Source organism: Monodelphis domestica, chromosome 2 (assembly GCF_027887165.1).
Source record: "Monodelphis domestica isolate mMonDom1 chromosome 2, mMonDom1.pri, whole genome shotgun sequence".
Lineage (NCBI taxonomy): Eukaryota > Metazoa > Chordata > Mammalia > Didelphimorphia > Didelphidae > Monodelphis > Monodelphis domestica.
Window position 1 is genome coordinate 487,541,250 of NC_077228.1, and position 20,069 is coordinate 487,561,318.

Below are 20,069 nucleotides of genomic sequence, written 5' to 3' on the forward strand. Positions count from 1 at the left end.
CCTTAGTTTTCTTATCTGTAAAAATGATGAGGTTGAACTTAGATGACCTATGAAATTTCTTCTGTCTTGGGTTCTATGATCCTAAGTTTCAGGACTTCTCACACTGATCTTTAATTTTCTGGAGGTTTTGATGGAATATTTTTCTGGAATTCTCCATATTTTATCACTTGCTCTTGACCCAATCTCAGATTTTGTTCAATTTGCCTGAAGCAGATTTGCCCAACTGTTGATATGGCTCATTCTACCAGTTCCAGCCTGGCAACAGTTGACATTTATATTGAAATTTTAAGATTATAAAGCACTTTATTTCTGGTGACTCATTTGACTCTCCACAATAGTTCAATACTCAAGTGTAGGCAGTGATGGAAAGTAATGTGAAGTTGAGAGAGATGAAGAAAGCCTGGGATTCAGGTCTATGCCATCAAATTCCAAATTTGGAGTGGCATTAGCAATATTTATCAGTATTTTGTTTTAGTTTCTTCTAGAGCCTGCATGCCTCAAGAAAACCTGCTGTCATTCCCCCTGTATTTAATCTCCTTTCCCTATGATCATTCCCTACTTCTGGTCTCAGTACCCTTTGTGGCTCCATTACAATGTCAAGATGACTTATTTGGATACTTGAGTAAATGTTCGTGTTTGTCTAGGCTTGGTGACCAATTTGCTCTGCTTTCCTCCCCACAGACTCTCTTAGATGACTCATTCCTCTGGTGGACTTTGCTTCCCAAGTGGTTGGTTTTCTAGAATCCTGTAATTTCTTTTTATAATATAAAAATTACTTAGTCATGGCTCAGAAGGACCATAGGGGCTATCTACTCCAACCTGCTCATTTTACAAATGAGGAAATAAGGCTCAGAGAGGTTCAGTGACTTGCCCCTAGGAAGCACTTTTAACATATGGTAATTATTTAGAAATAGTTCCTACAACCAATAAGAAAACAATAATTTATTTCCTCATCAAGCCCTTGGAACTGTTGCCCTTGAGATTAGGGAAGTTGGTAAAAAAATGCTCTTTCACAAGTGAAAATTCATTCTACCATCTCAAAAAAGCCATTTTCTTACTCTTATTCACTCATAAAGGTTTTCCATCTTTCATTGTTTTGTTTATTGCCTTAAGGGAAGTGCCAATAACTTCATGTCAAGGAGGACTTGCATTTTGGTTGGTTTTGCATAACTTTGTTTTGTGTTATACCCTTTTGGGACAGGGATACCTGACTCAAAGATAGATAGATCCATCTACAAATCAGCCGGTTTAGCCATAGGGAATTTTATGGCCTTGAGTTTGCCTTGAGCAGTACTCCTGGAACAATTAATGAGATAGTGAAAGCTCATAGATCTATCCCTGGGAGGCAGTATAGTATGGTTCTGGAGCCATAGGACATGGGTTCAATTGCTATCTTTGCCACTTATTGCCTGCTTGATCTTAGGCAAGTCACTTAATTCTCTTGGGCCTCAGTTTCTTCCTCTGTAAAATGAAAAGGTTGGACTAGATGACCTCTGAGGTACCTTTCAGCTCTTGATAAGCAATCCTATGATTTTATGAAGCTTTTTTTTTTATTACCACCACCCTTCTTTCCCAGTTTGCTTTTTGGTTAAACTCCATAAATTAATATGCTAATTAATAAAGGTTTTCAAGATCAGGGAGAAGTGCTTTCCACTGTCTTCTCTTCAGCATATTGTACTTTTCTATAGAAAGTGGGTACTTTGGATGAGCAGAATGTTTTCAGAAAAACTGGGAAAAGCTTACATGAACTGATATCAGTGAAGTAAGCAGAACCAGAACATTGTACATAGTAATAGCAATATTGTATGATGATTAACTGTGAATGAATTTGCTATTCTCAGGAATGCAAAGATCTAAGACAGTTCCAAAGGATTTAGGGTGAAAAAGTGCTTTCCACCTCCTGATATAATCTGAATTTTAGCCTGAAACATGCCTTTTGAATTTTATTTTATTTTTGTGGGGTTTTTTGGTCTATGTTTTTTTTTTTTTTACAACATAACTGAAAGGGAAATATGTTTTGTATTACTGAACTATATACTATCTATAAACTATCAAATTGTTTCCCTTCTCAATTAGGAAAGGGGGAGAGGAAGATGGAGAGAAGTTGGAACTTGAATTTTTCTTAATGTTAAAAATTATTTTTACATGCAATTGGAAAAATATGTATTTTTTTAAAAAGGAGAGAGAGAAGGAAAAAAGAAAGGGGGTACCTTGTACATGATTACTGAATGACTATCCATCAAGTTTCCAAATTCATTGGTAGAATTATCCTGATTGAAAACCAGAAAGATATCTAAGCAGCTACGATGAATATCTGATAAATGATATCCATCTAAATTTTATTTTAGGCAAATGGCTCTGGCTATACATATGCCCTCAAAGTGAAATATTATCTTTAGAGCTTCATATGGTATGCAGATATGCTTTCTTCCCTCCCCCCAGTAAGATCTGAGCAATGGCCAGTCAACAAGCATTTATTCAGTGCCAGACACTGTATTATATGCCAAGGATATAACAACAGAAGTAAATCTATTCTTGCTTTCAGAGGGCTTACATTCTAATGGGGCAAATATATCTGTCTGTCTATCTACCTATCTATCTATCTGTCTGTTTCTTAAAACATATACCAAGTAGATACAAGTTAGCCTTAAGGGAAAGACATTAGCATCTAGGGCACTAGAAAAGGCATTCATTATAGTAGGTAATTCTTTGTCTGAGACTTGAAGGAAATCAAAGTGTCCAGTGATGGCCTGGAGAATGGCCAGCATAAAGGTTGCAGAATTGGGGGGTGAAGTGAAAATACGAGGAAAAACAGGAAAGCCAGTTTATATAGTGGAGAAGAGTTATCTTGAATAAGACAGGAAGGGTCCAGGTTGTAAAGATCAAGAAGTTGCTAGTTGATCTTAGAGATAATAGGGAAGGGGGCAGCTGGGTAGCTCAGTGGATTAAGAACCAGGCCTAGAGATAGGAGGTCCTAGGTTCAAATGTGACCTCAGACACTTCCCAGCTGTGTGACCCTGGGCAAGTCACTTGACCCCATTGCCTAGCCCTTACCACTCTTCTGCCTTGGAGCCAATACACAGTATTGACTCCAAGATGGAAGGTGAGGGTTTAAAACAAAAACAAAAACAAAAAAAGAAGTAGTAGGGAGTTGGAGTAATTGAATTTGAATTGAATGAGTTGAATTGAATGAAATTGAATTGAATGAAAGGGGAGATCAGATCTGCATTTTAGGGAAATCACTTTGGTAATTTGTGAAAAATTAATTGGAACACAGAGAGACTTGTGGGAGGGAGACCACTTAGAAGACTATTGTAGTTGTCCAGGCCAGAAGTGATCAGAGCCTTCATTAATATGGTGGCTTTGCATTCCCCAATTGATAAATGGGCAAGGGACATGAATAGGCAGTTTTCAGATAAAGAAATCAAAACTATCAATAAACACATAAAAAAGTGCTCTAAATCTCTTATAATCAGAGAAATGCAAATCAAAACAACTCTGAGGTATCACCTCTCACCTAGCAGATTGGCTAACTTGACAACAAAGGAAAGTAATGAATGTTGGAGGGGATGTAGCAAAGTCGGGACATCAATGCATTGCTGGTGGAGTTGTGAATTGATCCAACCATTCTGGAGGGCAATTTGGAACTATGCCCAAAGGGTGATAAAAGACTGTCTGCCCTTTGATCCAGCCATAGCACTGCTGAGTTTGTACCCCAAAGAGATAATAAGGAAAAAGACTTGTACAAGAATATTCATAGCCATGCTCTTTGTGGTGGCCAAAAATTGGAAAATGAGGGGATGCCCTTCAATTGGGGAATGGCTGAATAAATTGTGGTATATGTTGATGATGGAATACTATTGTGCAAAAAGGAATAATAAAGTGGAGGAATTCCATGGAGTCTGGAACAACCTCCAGGAAGTGATGCAGAGCGAAAGGAGCAGAACCAGGAGAGCATTGTACACAGAGACTGATACACTGTGGTACAATCAAATGTAATGGACTTCTCCATTAGTGGCAATGCAGTGATCCAGAATAACTCGGAGGGATCTATGAGAAAGAACACTATCCTCATTCAGAGGAAAAACTGTGGGAGTAGAAACCCAGAAGAAAAACAACTGCTTTATCACATGGGTTGAGGGGGATATGATTGGGTGCAGGGAGCCAACAAACCCCTCACTGGTTGACATGGTCACAGTTAGAAGTCTGGAACTGCAAGGCAGCCACCCCAAACAAAAGTCCCCCACTATCCCCCTCCTGTGACTTCTCTCTCCAACTTTCCTTATTAATGGACTTGTTATGATTATTGTTTCTTCCCTAATACAGGAGAAATAATGAGAGGAAATACATATAGGATATATATATGTATATATATACATATATATACACTACTTTAATCCCCCTAGGCTATTACCCTCCCCAAAAGATTGCATTTACAGAATTAAAGTCCAAAGATTATTGCATATTACCCCCCTCCTTTCCCTCTTCACAGAGCTACATCAACTTCCATTACAAGCCAGGCAAGCCAAGAACATCAATCACCTTCAAGACACACTCCACTGAATTCTGTATATGGACAGAAACCAGGCAACATTGCCAGGTGCTTTAAAGTAACACAAGAAAAATAGAACTTGTAAATTGAGGAAAACCCCAAATCTGATCTGTCATTAAATTGCCCTCTAACCTTGTACCTAGCTATGAAATGTTTTGTTGTCCATCTCCTAAATAATTGTGATTGATTGTGAAAGCTGATCAAAAGTAACAATGATTCTCCTAAGTCAGGGAGAACTAACCTCTAGATCACCCTGTTTATGTCATTCATCTATAGGCTACGTGTCTTGTTAAGTTCCATGGAAACATATATGTAGAAAATTGATTGTGTGCCAAAGAAGTATGTACTTGAAACCCTATATAAGAAACAAACCTCCATTCTATGGCAGACCACTTTTTTTTAATTTAAGTTAATTTATTTAGTCAATTTAGCACATTATTCCTTGGTTAAAAGAATTATATTATTTCCCTCCCCTCCCCCCCACCCTTCCCGCAGCCGACTCGCAATTTTATTGGGTATTACATGTGCCCTTGATCAAAACCTATTTCCATGTTGTTGATGTTTGCATGAGGATGTTCATTTATAGTCTCCATCCCCAACCATATCCCCTCGACTCATGTAATCAAGCAATTGTTTTTCTTCTGTGTTTCTACTCCCACAGTTTTTCCTCTGAATGTGGATAGTGTTCTTTCTCATAGATGCCTCCAAATTGCTCAGGATCACTGCATTGCTGCTAGTAGAGAAGTCCATTACCTTCAATTGTACCACAGTGTATCAGTCTCTATGTACAATGTTTTCCTGGTTCTGCTCCTTTCACTCTGCATCAATTCCTGGAGGTTGTTCCAGTTCCCATGGAATTCCTCCAGTTCATTATTCCTTTGAGCACAATAGTATTCCATCACCAACATATACCACAATTTGTTCAGTCATTCCCCAATTGAAGGGCATCCCCTCATTTTCCAATTTTTGGCCACCACAAAGAGCACAGCTATGAATATTCTTGAACAAGTCTTTTTCCTTATTATCTCTTTGGGGTACAAACCCAGCAGTGCTATAGCTGGATCAAAGGGCAGACAGTCTTTTAGTGCCCTTTGGGCATAGTTCCAAATTGGCAGAACACTTTGTGACACCTATGCACATGGGCCTGAGCACAAAATGTCTCTCATCTCCATTACTTGACTGTATTGTCATATCTAGATGGAGTAACCTCAGACCCTCAGGGAGGTTCTACATAATTGGGAATGCAGACTCTAAATGATCATCCTAGTGCAAACATTAACAACATGGAAATAGGTTTTGATCAAGGACACATGTAAAACCTAGTGGAATTGCACATTGGCTACAGGAAGGGGTGAGGGGAGGGGAGGGAAAGAATATTATTCTTATAACCAAAGAATAATGTTCTAAATTAACTAATTAAATAACATTTTCCAAAAAAAGTACATTTTGAGATAAATAAAAAAAGAATATTCATAGCTGCGCTCTTTGTGGTGGCAAAAAAAATTGGAAAATGAAGGGATGGCCTTTGATTAGAGAATGGCTGAACAAATTGTGGAATCTGTTGGTGATGGAATACTATTGTGCAAAAAGGAATAATAAAGTGGAGGAATTCCATGGGAACTGGAACAACCTCCAGGCAGTGATGTAGAGCAAAAGGAGCAGAGCCAGGAGAACATTATACACAGAGACTGATACACTGTGGTACAATAAAATATAATGGACCTTTCTACAAGTAGCAATACAATGATCCAGGACAATTCTGAAGGACTTATGAGAAAGAATGCAGTCCACATCCAGAGAAAGAACTGTGGGAGCAGAAACACAGAAGAGAAACAACTGCTTGATCACATGGGTCAATGGGGATATGATTGGGGTCATAAACCCTAAATGATTACCCTAGTGCAATTATCAATAATATGGAAATAGGTATTTACCAATGACACATGTAAAACCCAGTGGAATTGTGCACTGGCTATGAGAGGGGTTTGGGGAGAAGGGAGGGAAAGAAACATGATTTTTGTAATCCTGGAAACATACTCTAAATTAATCAATTAAATAATTTTTTAAGTGAAAAAATGCTAAAAAAAATGGTGGCTTTGTCAATATAAACTAATCTGATATGATGTCCTATACAAATCTACACTATTTGCAGGGGAGAATCGTAGACTTAGAAGAGAACTTAGAAGTCAAGTCTAACTCCATCATTTTTGCAGCTGATAAAAGTAGAACCCCAGAGAATTAAAAAGGTCACACAGCTAATATGTATGGATTGATGATTTGAACTGAGGTCTTCCTGTCTCTGAATCTAATGCGCTATTTACTACAATAACATTCCTATCACCTTTCCGTCACCATCTTTACCGTCTTTATATCCCATATCTTCTAACATGGTTCCTGGCAAATGGTAGATGTTTAATGAGTAAATGAATGAAAAAGCATTTAATATGCATTTATTGTACACCAAACATTTTTCCAGGTGCTGGGATACAAAAATAGTTTCTGCCTTCAGGGAGCTCACGTTCTCATGGGGGAGATAACACATGTAGTGGGAGCAATGGCCAGACAAAGGAGTTTTCCTTTGAAAACATGTTAAGTTGCTTCAGTCATGTCTAACTCTTCATGACCTCATTTGGAGTCTTATTGGCAAAGATCTTGGATTGGTTTACCATTTCCCTCTCCAGCTCATTTTACAGATGAGGAAACTGAGGCAAACAAGGTTAAATGATTTGCCACAGCTAGTAAATGTCTCAGTCCAGATCTGAACTCAGGTTTTCCTAATACCAGTCCAGCTCTCTATCCACTATACCACCTAGCTGCTCCATGAAAACTAATAGGGATAGTTAGTAAATACTGCTTCTAGTAGCAGTGTTAGTATTGGTGTGATTATGGTTCCAGAACTAAAAAATGGCTGGGAGGTAGGAGGGATGGCCAGGTATTAAAAACATGGCTGAGACTTACCTAATAGTCTATAATCATCTATAATTTATATATCTCTTATTGGATTGCTAATCTAGTTTGTCTATGTTATTTCTAGTCATATATCACATTATATCATATCATCATATATCATATCATGATGTTATGTTATATTACATGTTATATTACATTATAATATATTACATTATATCATATCACATTATATATTATATTATATTGTATTATATTGTATTATATTATATTATATTATATTATATTATATTATATTATATTATATTATATTATATTATATTATATTATATTATATTATATTATATTATATATCTCAAATCTCTTCCAGATTCATTCCTGAGTCTCCCCGGTGGTTATACTCTCAGGGCCGACTACAGGAAGCAGAAGATGCCCTCTACCTCATTGCCAGCAGGAACCGGAAGCTCAAATGCACTTTTTCCCTGATGCCCGCAGGAGAGGGGATCTCCAAAGAGACCGGCAGTTTCCTGGACCTGTTCCGCTACAGGATCCTCTTGGGGCACACTCTGACCATGATGTTCATCTGGTACTTAAACATTTGAGGTATTGCCTTTAAAAAGCTATTGATGCCAACAAGTCCAATCTGTTGAAAAGCTGTCCTGTCGACATTTCTGAAAATGTTTACCTCCTTCATCATCACAGGAATGTTTGCATGAGAAACAAGCCTTTTCCCTTAGTTTCTGTTGCTCTGTTCTTTGCTATTGGCATTGCCTTCTCTCCACAACTGATGTTAGATGCAGAGGCTTTGTGACCTTGACTGGATAAACAATAGTAGGAGAGACAGATCTTTCTTATGAAGGTATTTCTATGTGAATTTCCTTAACAAATATAAATGAAGAAGAATGACTACTATTATCTGAGGTTTTTAAAATAGGACTTAAAGGAGAGAGGAAAGCCTATCGTCTCAAGGAATTTCAAAGAATTTCATAATTGTCTAGATTTTATAATAAAAATTTCAGTGGACTTTGCCTTCCCATATATAAAGATGGGTTAAATTTTAGGAACTTTATGGTGTCTAAGATTCCATTAAGTTCTAAAACTAAAGGGATGGTTTGTTGCTTCCTTCTGAAACTCATTCAACAGATGAGGAAACTGAGGTAGACAGGAAGGATTAAGTGACTTTCCCAGAGTCAAACAGCTGGTAAAGCTATGACTCTAAACAAGTGGTTGTCTTGTCCTCCCCTTCTGACCCAGTGTCTAAAACACAAGGATTCTTCGGGCATTATACTTGAGTTCTCTAAAGAGAAGAAAAGAGGCAGAAGTCAACTTTACTCTGGGGTAGAGCACTAGATTTGGGGTCAGAAGCCTGGATTTTGGGGGGATCCCAAGAATTTGGAGCACAAGACCCAAGGCTTAAGCAAAAAATGAGAACCTTTAGCCCCTGTTTTCTAGGCTCTCCCTTAGAACGTGAACCACATTGTCCCTGGTGGGTACTATGGTTTTTCTGAAAGTAGCTTCAGAAGGTTCCAGCTTATACCAAGTTGTGTTCAAGTTAGTGGGAGGGAGGCAGCTAATGTAATGCATTACGAGTGTACACCTTTGCTAGTGGTAGTGCATGCTGTGATTGTTTAATCAAGGCTTACAAAGCCCTTCCCTTTATTTATTCTATTGAATCATGGTAAATTTGACATGGTGCAGTACATGGAACATACCATCGATGACCAGTTTCTTTGGGGTTGTTAGATTGGACTGGATATGACTCAAATGTGGCTTCATGAGGCTTCCATGTTTGATGTGAGAATCTGGACATCATCTTTTGAATAATTCTAGATAAAAGAATAGATAATACTAAGGTATACATGGGCTGTTATTTAATTGTTTTTTCAGTCACATCTGACTCTTCATGACCTCCTTTGAGGGTTTCTTGGCAAAGATACTAGAGTGGTCTGCTGCTTCCTTCTCCAACTCATTGGACAGATGAGGCAACTGTGTATTGGTTCTAAGGCAGAAGAGTGGTAAGGGTTAGGCAATGAGGGTTAAGTGACTTGCCCAGGGTCACACAGCTAGGAAGTGTCTGAGGTCAGAATTACACTCAAGAAGAGAAATCTTTCAGAGTAATGAAGCACTATTATTGTATTATCAGTTATAGCAATTGGAAGAAACAAATCTAGTCCTCTGACTCCAAATCTACTGTTCTACCCCAGAAAACTGTTCTTTTCTCTTTAGTGCACCCAAATCTAATGCCCAAAGAGTTCCTGTGGTATAGATGTTGGGTCCAAAGAGGAGGAGGAGACAACTACTTATTCAGAATTATAGCCTTAGAACTCAAAGGGACCATAGAGGCCATCTAGTCAATCTCTTAATTTTACAGATGAGAAACTGAGGTCCAGAAAGGTCCCACATCAAATACATGGTAAGCAGGAAAGCCAAAATTTGAAGCAAGGTCATGATTAACTGAAGAGTACAGTGGATAGAGTGCTAGGATTAGAGTCAGGAACATTCCTCTTCCTAAATTAGCGTCAGACACTTACCTAGCTATGCAACCCTGGGCAAGTCACTTAAGTCTGTTTGCCTCAGTTTCTTCATCTGTATGAGCTGGAGAAGGAACTGGCAAATCACTCCAGTGTCTTTGCCAAGAAAACTCCAAATGGGATCAGGAAGATTTCAGCATCACTGAAACAAATAAATAAGAACAATGACTAGAAAGCTCATCCCCCTCCCATTTCCCCCACCCTGGTAATTAAGCCAAAATCTTCCTCTTTGTACCTTTTCTCCATCTCTAATTTGCTTCAGAATTGTAGCCTTAAATATGAGTTCTGAGGGCAGCTGGGTGGCTCAGTGGATTAAGAGCCAGACCTAGAGATGGGAAGTCTTGGGTTCAAATCTGACCTCAGGCACTTCCTAGCTGTGTATCCTTGAGCAAGGCACTTAACCCTCATTGCCTAGCCCTTACCACTCATTGCCTAGCCCTTACCACTCTTCTGCCTTCAAACCAATACACAATATTGATTCTGAGGCAGAAGGGAAGGGTTTAAATAAATAAATAAACAAACAAATAAATAAGTGTGATTTCCCAAAGTGATGATTTATTTCTCTAGTCTAGGGCTATGATGAGGGAGAGTTAGTGAATAAGGCCAAGTTTATGATTGAGGTATAAATATATTTGGTTGACAATCTGATGTGTTATCATGAAATGCCCACTTCTGCAGGGGTTTTCTCACTTGTCCCTTCTTCCCTCAACCCTTCATTTTTTCTACTTTGTAGGTTTGTATGCAGCTTAGTTTATTATGGCCTAACCCTCAGTGCCGGAGATCTGGGTGGAAATATTTATGCTAACCTGGCCCTATCAGGACTGGTAGAGATTCCCTCATATCCAATCTGTATCTATTTGATAAACCACAAATGGTGAGTATAAAAGAGGGTAAGATAGATATGCATTTGTGTGTGTGTGTGTGTGTGTGTATAAGTGTGTGTGTATGTGTATTATAGTTACATTTACATTGCACTTTGTCCTTGGTGGCAGGACAGCCTCAATCTCTTTTATGGGATGTGGGAAGGTCAGAATTCCTCCCTTTCTTCTTTCCCTTACTCCCTCCTTCCCTTCCTTCTTTTTTCCCTACTTCCTTCCTTCTCCCTCCCTCCCTTCTTCTCTTCCTTCCTCTCTCCCTCCCTTCTTCCTGTCCTTCCTTCCTCTCTCCTTTCCTTCCATCCTTCCTTTCTTCCTTCTTTCCTTCTTTCCTTTCTTTCTTCTTTCCTTCCTTCCTTCCCTTCCTTCCTGCCTTCCTTTCTTCTTTCCTTTCTTCCTTCCCTTCCTTCCTTCTTCCTTCCTTTCCTTCCTCTCTCCTTCTCTTTCTTCCTTCCTTCCTCCATCCCTTTCTCCCTTCCTTCCTTCTTTCCTTCCTCTCTCCCTCCTTTTATCCTCCTTTTCCTCCCTCTCTTCTTCTGTCTTTTCCTTCCTTCCTCCCTTCTTCCATTGCTTCCTTTCTTCCTCCTTCCTTTCCTTTGTCCCTTTTCTCCTTCCTCCTTTCCCTGCTCCCATTTTCCCTCCTTCCCCTCATCCATTCCTTCCTCTTTTCCTCTCTTATCACCATTCTATATGAGGATGGTCTTTACATATACCCTAATAATAAAGAGGATGATGAGAGTATTTTATAGTGACTATAGAGCTGACCTCAGGGTCAGGAAGAGCCCTCAGCTCTCTCCTCTAGCACATACTAGCCATGGGACCCTGGGCAGATCATTCAGTGTCTCAGTGCCCCCAGGAATCTCTCAAAGACTGTCAGTTGGAGAGAAGGAACCTCTCTGCCTGGTATATGGGGATCCTCAGTGAGAACTCCCTTTACTGATAAAAGCACAGTTTCCAATAACAAGAGTAGGACATTCAGGTCCATTAGCAAAATGCTTTATATGCATTCTCCTTTGAGCCTCACCCCAGCCCTGTAAGGTGAGTACATTGGCTAAACTGTTCCTCCTGTATTGGCTTTCCTGTGAAGTAGGGAAACTTGCTTCCCAGTCAGTAACTTGCTGATAATCGGTAATATTGGAATCCATAATAAACTAAAATATTTGAGAAGAGTAACCTTAGATCCTACAAGCACCACAACTATTTCTACTGGAAGATTTCTGTACTTAACCTTTAGGAGAAAGAGACCCTCAGAAAAATAAATCTGCTAGGGGAAGAGTTCTTAATTTTGTCATCAAGAACCTCTTTCATAGCCTAGTGAAATCTATGGATCCCTCCTCAGAATATGTAAATAAGATTATAAAGGGAAATCAATTGAACTGAAGGAAAGATGTGCCTTTTTTAATTCTAATTTATGTCCCCTCTGAAATCTCTCCATAGAACCCTTTAGGGTCCATTGCTCATGGGTCAAGAATACCCAAATGAGGGGATAAAGAAAGAAAGGAAGGAGGGAATGAAGAAAGAAAGGAGGGAATGAAGAAAGAAAGGAAGGAATGAAGAAAGAAAGAAGGAAAGAAAGAAAGAAAGAAAGAAAGAAAGAAAGAAAGAAAGAAAGAAAGAAAGAAAGAAAGAAAGAAAGAAAGAAAGAAAGAAAGAAAGAAAGAAAGAAAGAAAGAAAGAAAGAAAGAAAGAAAGAAAGAAAGAAAGAAAGAAAGAAAGAAGAGACAACTAGAAGGATCAATGGTTAGAGAGCCAGGCCTAGAGACAAGAAGTCCTGGGTTCAAATTTGACCTCAGATACTTCTGAGCTTGTGTGACCTGGGCAAATGGCTGAATCCAATTACCTAGCCTTTATCACTCTTCTGCCTTGGAACCAATATTTGTTATCGTTTCTAAGAACAGAAGGGAAGGATTCCTTAAAAAAAAAAAAAAGCCATACCTCCATTTTGGGGTTAGCTAGATAGTTCAGTGTATTAAGAGCCAATCCTGGAGTCAGGAGGTCCAGTGTTAAAGTCTAGTCTTAGATACTTTCTAGCTGTGTGACCCTGAACAAGTCACTTAACCCCTAATTGCCTAGCCCTTTCTACTCTTGTAGCTTGAAACCAATACATGTTATTGATTCTACAGCAGAAAGTAAGGGTTTAACAGGAAACCGACAGATGCTTACCCTTGCCTCTAACCCTCACCCTAAACCCTGTGGGCATACATCCTGAGGTCAGAATGAATTTAGGCACATCTCATAGGCTTTATCCACAACTGCATGTACAGTGTAATCCAGAGATATTGATCTCTGGAAAGATAAGCCTGACCCTCTGTATGATCTTGGATCTTCAAAGAGAGAATAAATTAGATAGAGCTTAAAGCACTGTCCTTACTGGGTCTGCAAAATGTAAAAATTTTAGAGAGATTTGGCTTGCATCTCTAAGTTTGCTGTTTTTCAGTCATTTTAGTCATCTCCAACTCTTTGTGACCTCATTTTGTTTTTACTTTTATTTATTTTTTCTTTCTTTCTTTAGACTGTTTTCCCATAGTTTCCTGATCAAGATCTTTCGCACCCCTATTCCCTCCCCCTCCTGGAGGCGTCAAGCAATTCCATTTATCTGTGTGTGTCATTGTTCAAAATGTGTTTCCGTATTATTCATATTTGCAATAGAGCGATCTCATTAAGCCCAAGCCCCAATCACACACCCATCAAACCACATGATGAGTCCTGTGTTTTCCTTCTGTGTTTCTGCTCCCACAGTTCTTTCTCTGGATGTGGATAGCATTCTTTCTCCCAAGTTCCTCAGGATTGTTTGTGACCCCATTTAAAAAGGTTTTCTTAATTCACAAATTGGGGGGTTATGTGTGCCAAGGCCCAGAATCTGGCTGCTGCCTTTAGAATTACTGGGAATTTTGTCAATGTTTTTTTAATTTTAATTTTTTAATATCTTAATCTTATATCATTTTATATACATTATATGATGCATTATATATTAAATGATATATGAATATATAATTTTATGTTATAATTTATATTTTATTTCAATTAATAAAATTAGTTACAATTATCTAAAAAATAAAAATAAAAAAATAAAAAAGGTTTCTTGGCCATTTCCTTCTCCATCTCATTGACAAATGAGGCAAACTGAAGGTGGAGGTGAGGGGCCAAAGCATTCCACATATGGTGACAGAGAGATAAGAGATGGAGGGCTGTGTTTGAGGAACTGCAAATAAACTTGCATAACTGGATTATGGATGTGTAGAAGAGAAAAAAGCATGAGAAACATTGTAAAGTAAGTCACTGAGACCTTTTGAGCCTCATTTACCTTATCTGTAAAATAATAATATAATAAAAAATTTTAATAAGACAAATATAAAATAAACTAAAAAAGACAATAAAAATAGTTGGATAACATATCTGTAGATGTGAAATAGCATTTTTATCTCCTAGGTGCTATGCCTTAAGTTTAGATGATAGATTTTAAGATTGAAAGAGACCCTGATGCAACTGGTTCATATTTATAGGTGTTAAAATTGAATTCAGGGCAGCTAGCTGGCCTGAGAAAGTGGAACCTGGAGTCAGGAAGACCTGGGTTCAAATTTGATCTGAGACACTCCCTAGCTATGTGACCCTGGGCACTTAGCCCTGTTTGGCTAGCCCTTGCCCTCATCTTGAACTTATTACTAGGATGGAAGGTAAGGGATTAAATAAATAAATAAAACCTGAGTTCAGAGAAGCTTGATCATTTTCTTGAAGCCATATAGCATAGCTTGAATATAAAAACAAATTTTCTAATTTAAAATTCAGTGCTACAGTCTGGGACTTATCTCAAAGGTGTACACATACTGTTTCATGCTTTCAGTCATTTAGATAGCTAGATAAATGAAAATAATCATTGTATGACTGATGGAAAAGCTACAGAGTGATAGCTGTGTGACCCTGGGCAAGTCACTTAACCCAATTGCCCAACTCTTGCCTCTCTTCTGACTTAGAACTGATTCTAAAACAACCCAGATTGAATTGCTTGTCAGCTCCAGAAGAAGGAAGGGAGACAATATGAATCATATAAATTTGGAAAACTTTTGTATGAATTTATTATTAAAATAAAATAAAACAAAAAAAGACAGAAGGCAAGGATTTTAAAAGAGAAGAGAAAAGGAAAGGAAAGGGAAAGACAAAAGAGAGAAGAAATCGAAAACAGAAAACAAAAGAAGGGGATGGATAGTCAAACAAAAAGTAAAGACAAGGGAGTTGGTAGATGAATTAGAGTGAGTAGGGAGGGCAAAAGTTAGATGAACTTAGAATTCTAGAAAAAAGCTGTTCTGAGGGATGACTGTTTAGGAGATGGAGAAAGAGGCAGGGGAATTTTTAGAATTATAAATTTTATATGTTTATAAATATATAGTGTAAATATTAATAGTAAATTTATTAAAAAAAATTATCAATAAGAATATATTTTTAAAAAGAAAATGGGAAGCTGGTTTATTTTTTACATGGGACATCTTTATTTTGTGTGCCTGTAGATGATTTCATCAACTTTCTCCACCAACCCCACTCTGCCTTACTAACTAACCCGTTAATTGAGTTGCCATTGCCCCAATCCCCTCACTGCTCCAAAGAGTATCATTATTCAATGACTGACCCCCAGTTATTGACATCCTTGGATGACAGACCTTCAGATAATCCCTGGGCATGGACATGAAGTCTTTCCAGCTTGGTAAGGCTTGCCATTGGCCCCATTCCCTGGCAGAGCCTTCAGGAAACCAGGCTCCCCTTCACACAAAACGTGGCATCACCTCAGAACTGTAGAAGAAGTTGGAAGTCATTGTATGCCATGAAGCTCATGCCAGTGGTGATGGTTCATAGTGATACGTTTTTATCTCCCCAGTGAATCTGCTTTTAAGAACTTACACTGACACGAGACTTTTCTGGCATCTCCAAGAAAATAGGCTCTTCCAGTATAGGCGAAGGTTCCTAATGACCGAAGCTTTGTCCTTGCAAGTGGCAAGACTTGTTTTGTTTTGATCATTTTCATGAAGAAGCAATCACCTCTCTGCCAAGACATAGCACACACTTCCTACCTTCTTATAGGACATCGTGAGCATGAGACTGACTTAAGTATGGCATTACAGGCATTAATTAGATTGGATTGGGCTGATGTCCTCAGAGACTGTGGAGATTACCTGTGTACTAAATGGCCCCAAATTGCTTGATTTGTGTGAGATTCACTCCTGCTCCCATTGTGTGAAGCTTACTCATATCCTGCTTCTATTTTTTGCTCCCTCTGATTTACTATGGGCTTGGAAAACAGATGACTGATCTTGTTACAGTTGTGGGAAAAATAAAGCAAAGTTTAGGATGGCTAGGTGGTTCAGTAGATAGAGAGCCATTTCTGGGGAATGGGACATCCCAGGTTCAAACTTGGCTACCAATATTTCCTACCTGTGTGACGCTGGACAAGTCACATAACCCCCCTAACTAGCCCTTATCCTTTTATCTTGGAACTGATACTTAGTATTGTTTCTAAGACAAAAGGTAAGGATTTTTTTTTTTAAAAGCATAAACAGGCTCTAAGTGAGGATTTCTACAAATAACACATCTTCATGAACTTTATTATAGCTGGATTTACTATGCACAATTGTTTTTCTTTCAAGTTCTGTGTGTCTGTGAAAATTGAAGTGAGAGCTAAGTGAATTATTACAGCAATAGCCCAAGTTATAGAGATTGTTTTCATTTTTATTGAAAGAATATGAAGAGGGAAGTAGAATCTTCTCCAAGTTTAATTCAGTATTGTTAGAATTTAAAAATATTTATTAGATTTATTATTTTAAAATTATTTATTAGATTTATTATTATAAAATTATTTATTGGGTTTATTATTATAAAATTATTTATTAGGTTTATTATTATAAATTATTTATTAGTTTATTGTTATAAAATTATTTATTAGATAGTGAAAGCAGGTGGAAGAAAGTAAAGACACATAATCACATGGTCTCGCTAATCTCAGTTCCCAGCTCACGTAGCGTGCATCTCCCTTCACTCCCACTGTTTCCTAGCCAAGAGACCATAAGCTTCCTTAATCCATAACTTATAACTCTGGTGATGTCACTTTTTCTGGGACTACCTGGCTAGACAGACTTGACCTCAGTCCAGATCAGAGGCGAGTGTTCCAGACGCCAGGAGTCACTGTGGGGCAAGAGGCAAGCATCTTCCAGGACACCAGGGAGCCATGAGACCTCAGGCTTGAGGTCTACCTACCCATTCAGTGGGTAGGGTTGAGGCCAAAATGAATTTTCAAAACTTTCCTTTTTTAAAGGAAAGAGGAATACAAATTTATATTAAATTCACACAATATCAAATGTACCTCTAATTTAAGAATGTTTTGATTGTACACAATGAGCTTGTTTCTAGTGTTTTTATCATAATTATATTAATAACAATATTTTGTATAATAAAGTATGTCATTTTGCAAAATTATGTACATATATCATCTCATTTGAGCTCCACACCAATAACTCCATGAGATAGCTATTATTATTATTATTATTGATTATTATGTTTATATTAGGGATGAGAAAATGATGGCTTATGAAGCTCATTCAAAATCCCCTCTTGTTTTTAGTTTATCAGGTTTAACATGTTATGTCCTTAACATAGTTCTAATCAGTGCAAGCTTTTATAACTTTTTTGGTTTCATGGAACTCTTGGCAGTTTGCTGGAATCTATAAGTACCTTCTCAAATCATATTTTGTTAAAGTAATTTCAAAAAGTGTTAATTTTCAGTTAGAGGTTAATGAAGATAGATAGATAGATAGATAGATAGATAGATAGATAGATAGATAGATAGATAGATAGATAGATAGATACAGAAGAATGGATGGAGAGATAGATAGATAGATAGATAGATAGATAGATAGACAGACAGACAGATGGAGAGATAGATGGAGATATAGGTAGAGAGAGATGATAGACACAGATGGAGAGAGAGAGAGATAGACAGACACAGAAGAGATAGATAGACAGACAGATGAATATATATATATATATATACATAGAGAGAGATGATAGACAGACAAAGATGGAGAGATAGAGAGACAGACAGACAGGTAGGTAGGTAGATGATGTACAGATAGACAAACAAACCAGATAGTTTAGATAGACAAATAAATGGATGGATGGATGGATGGATGGATGGATGGATGGATGGATGGATGGATGGATGGATGGACAGATAGACAGACTAGATAGTTTAAACAGACAGATTGATTGATTGATTGATTGATTGATTTTTTCCCCATCCAACTTCAATGACCTCCTGAAATTTTATCTATGCAGCCTCCAATGAGGTCCTTGGTAATCTTACAAAGTTTATCAAATAGAGAACCATTCTTTGTTTGGGCTGATTTGACTGATCACAGTACTAGTTAAGTAGATCAGTTGTGTTATAGCTATTTCCTGACATGTTTAAGGTTTTTCTTGTGTTTGTCCAATTAAATAGTACATCCATGGGAAACTGACGATTGATTATCTTAGAAGTATTGGCAGTGTGGTGCCTGTTGCTATAATCAACAGTGGTTAAGATAGTATGTATTCAGGGCAGCTAGGAGGCTCAGCGGATAGCCAGGCATGGAGATGGGAGGTTCTGGGTTCAAATTTGACCTCAACACCTCCAAACTGTGTGACCCTGGGCCAAGTCACTTAAACCCAATTACCTGTTCCTTATCACTCTCCTGCCTTGGAGCCAATGCTTAGTTTTGATTCTAAGATGGAAGGTAAGGGTTAAAAAAAAAAAAAGAAAGCTGACATGTTTCAGTCACATCTACTGACTCATTAATGTCTTGGTATTATTAGCACCTGTTATCCAGCAAATATTCTTTGATTTTATTAAAGTCACAGACATTTGTGTAGATGTATGTATATATATATGCATGTATAGTTATGGACACACAGAGAAATTATGGGAAACCAAAGAGAAGGTCAGGTAGGGAGGAACAGGAAGATTTAGAGATAATTAATAGGAATATCTCATTTGTTTTGATTCTTTTAGGTTTGGTCGCAAGCGGACATTAGCAGTTTTTCTGTGCCTTGGAGGACTGGCCTGTCTTATTGTCATGTTTCTTCCTGAAAAAAAAGGTGCATTGTTTTTATTTTTCTTGCAAGGTTTTTGTTAACATTTTGATAATGGTGGATCTTAGCCTGGAAGAGAATCTACCATATGCCATGTTTCATTTCTGTGACAGCATATTATTTAGCAATTGTGTAGGACATAATGGACCAGATCCTTCCTAGTGAGGCAGCTATTCTCTGGGTGAATAATGAACTTTGAGAAGTGCATTATTAATTCTTTCAGGCTATTAAGCTACCATCTGGGTGGCTAGAACATCATACTAGTGAGGCCAGTTCTGCTAATTGGATCATGATAAGGACCCGTTAGCTTCCCACAGAGAAAATCTCTGTTTTGTGGCCATAGCATTGAACCCCTAATCTGAAGCAGCTAACTCTGAGTGTATATTATTGGCAACAAGGAAGCCTAGGAAAGCTCTATCAATCAATAAGCATTTACTGAATGGTGGGAAGAGTGCTGGGTCTGGAATCAGGAAAGCCCACTTTAAACATTAGTTGCATGAACCTGGGAAAGTCACATCATCTCTCTGGAGTTCAGTTTCCTCATCAGGAAAAAAAAGGAACAAAAATCTGTTGGACTTTTTGACCTCTTCAATCCTCTATTATTCTATGTGCCAAACCCTGTGCTAGATGTTAGGTATATGATTTAGAATAAAGCTGGAGCCACTGTGGAAAAACAGCTTAACACAGAAGACCTAATGTTGGTGCTTTCTTCATAGGTGAAATAACAACAACAAAAATAACTAGTGCTTATATAGTACAGGATGATAGGCTAAATACTGTGCTAAGTGCTTTTAACAAATATTTTATCCTCACAACAACTGTGGGAGGTAGATGCTATTATCATCCCCATTTTGCAGATGAGGAAACTAAGGCAAACAGAGATTAAATGAGTTGCCCAGGGCAACATCACTAATAAGTGTCTGAGGATATACTTGAATTCAGGTCTTCTTGACTCCAGGTCCAGGGCTCTATCTTCTGTACCACCTGGCCAGAGAACAAAAAGCTGAAAGCTGAAAGTCTATATTTCATTAGATAAATAACCCTTTGAGGAAATTACTACTGTCCCCAGGTCGGAGGAATCTTAGGGTCCTGATT

General features: G+C 38.0%; 1 protein-coding gene across 1 annotated transcript in view; it reads left to right on the forward strand.

Moving 5' to 3' along the window:
- SLC22A15 (solute carrier family 22 member 15) overlaps positions 1 to 20,069 on the forward strand; it is a 97,742-nt gene that overhangs the window by 55,379 nt on the left and 22,294 nt on the right. The window contains exons 6-8 of the mRNA XM_001364043.5: positions 7,830 to 8,045; positions 10,724 to 10,864; positions 18,895 to 18,980. Of these exons, the coding sequence (XP_001364080.2) occupies positions 7,830 to 8,045; positions 10,724 to 10,864; positions 18,895 to 18,980 (443 nt within the window). The remainder of the gene's footprint in view (positions 1 to 7,829; positions 8,046 to 10,723; positions 10,865 to 18,894; positions 18,981 to 20,069) is intronic.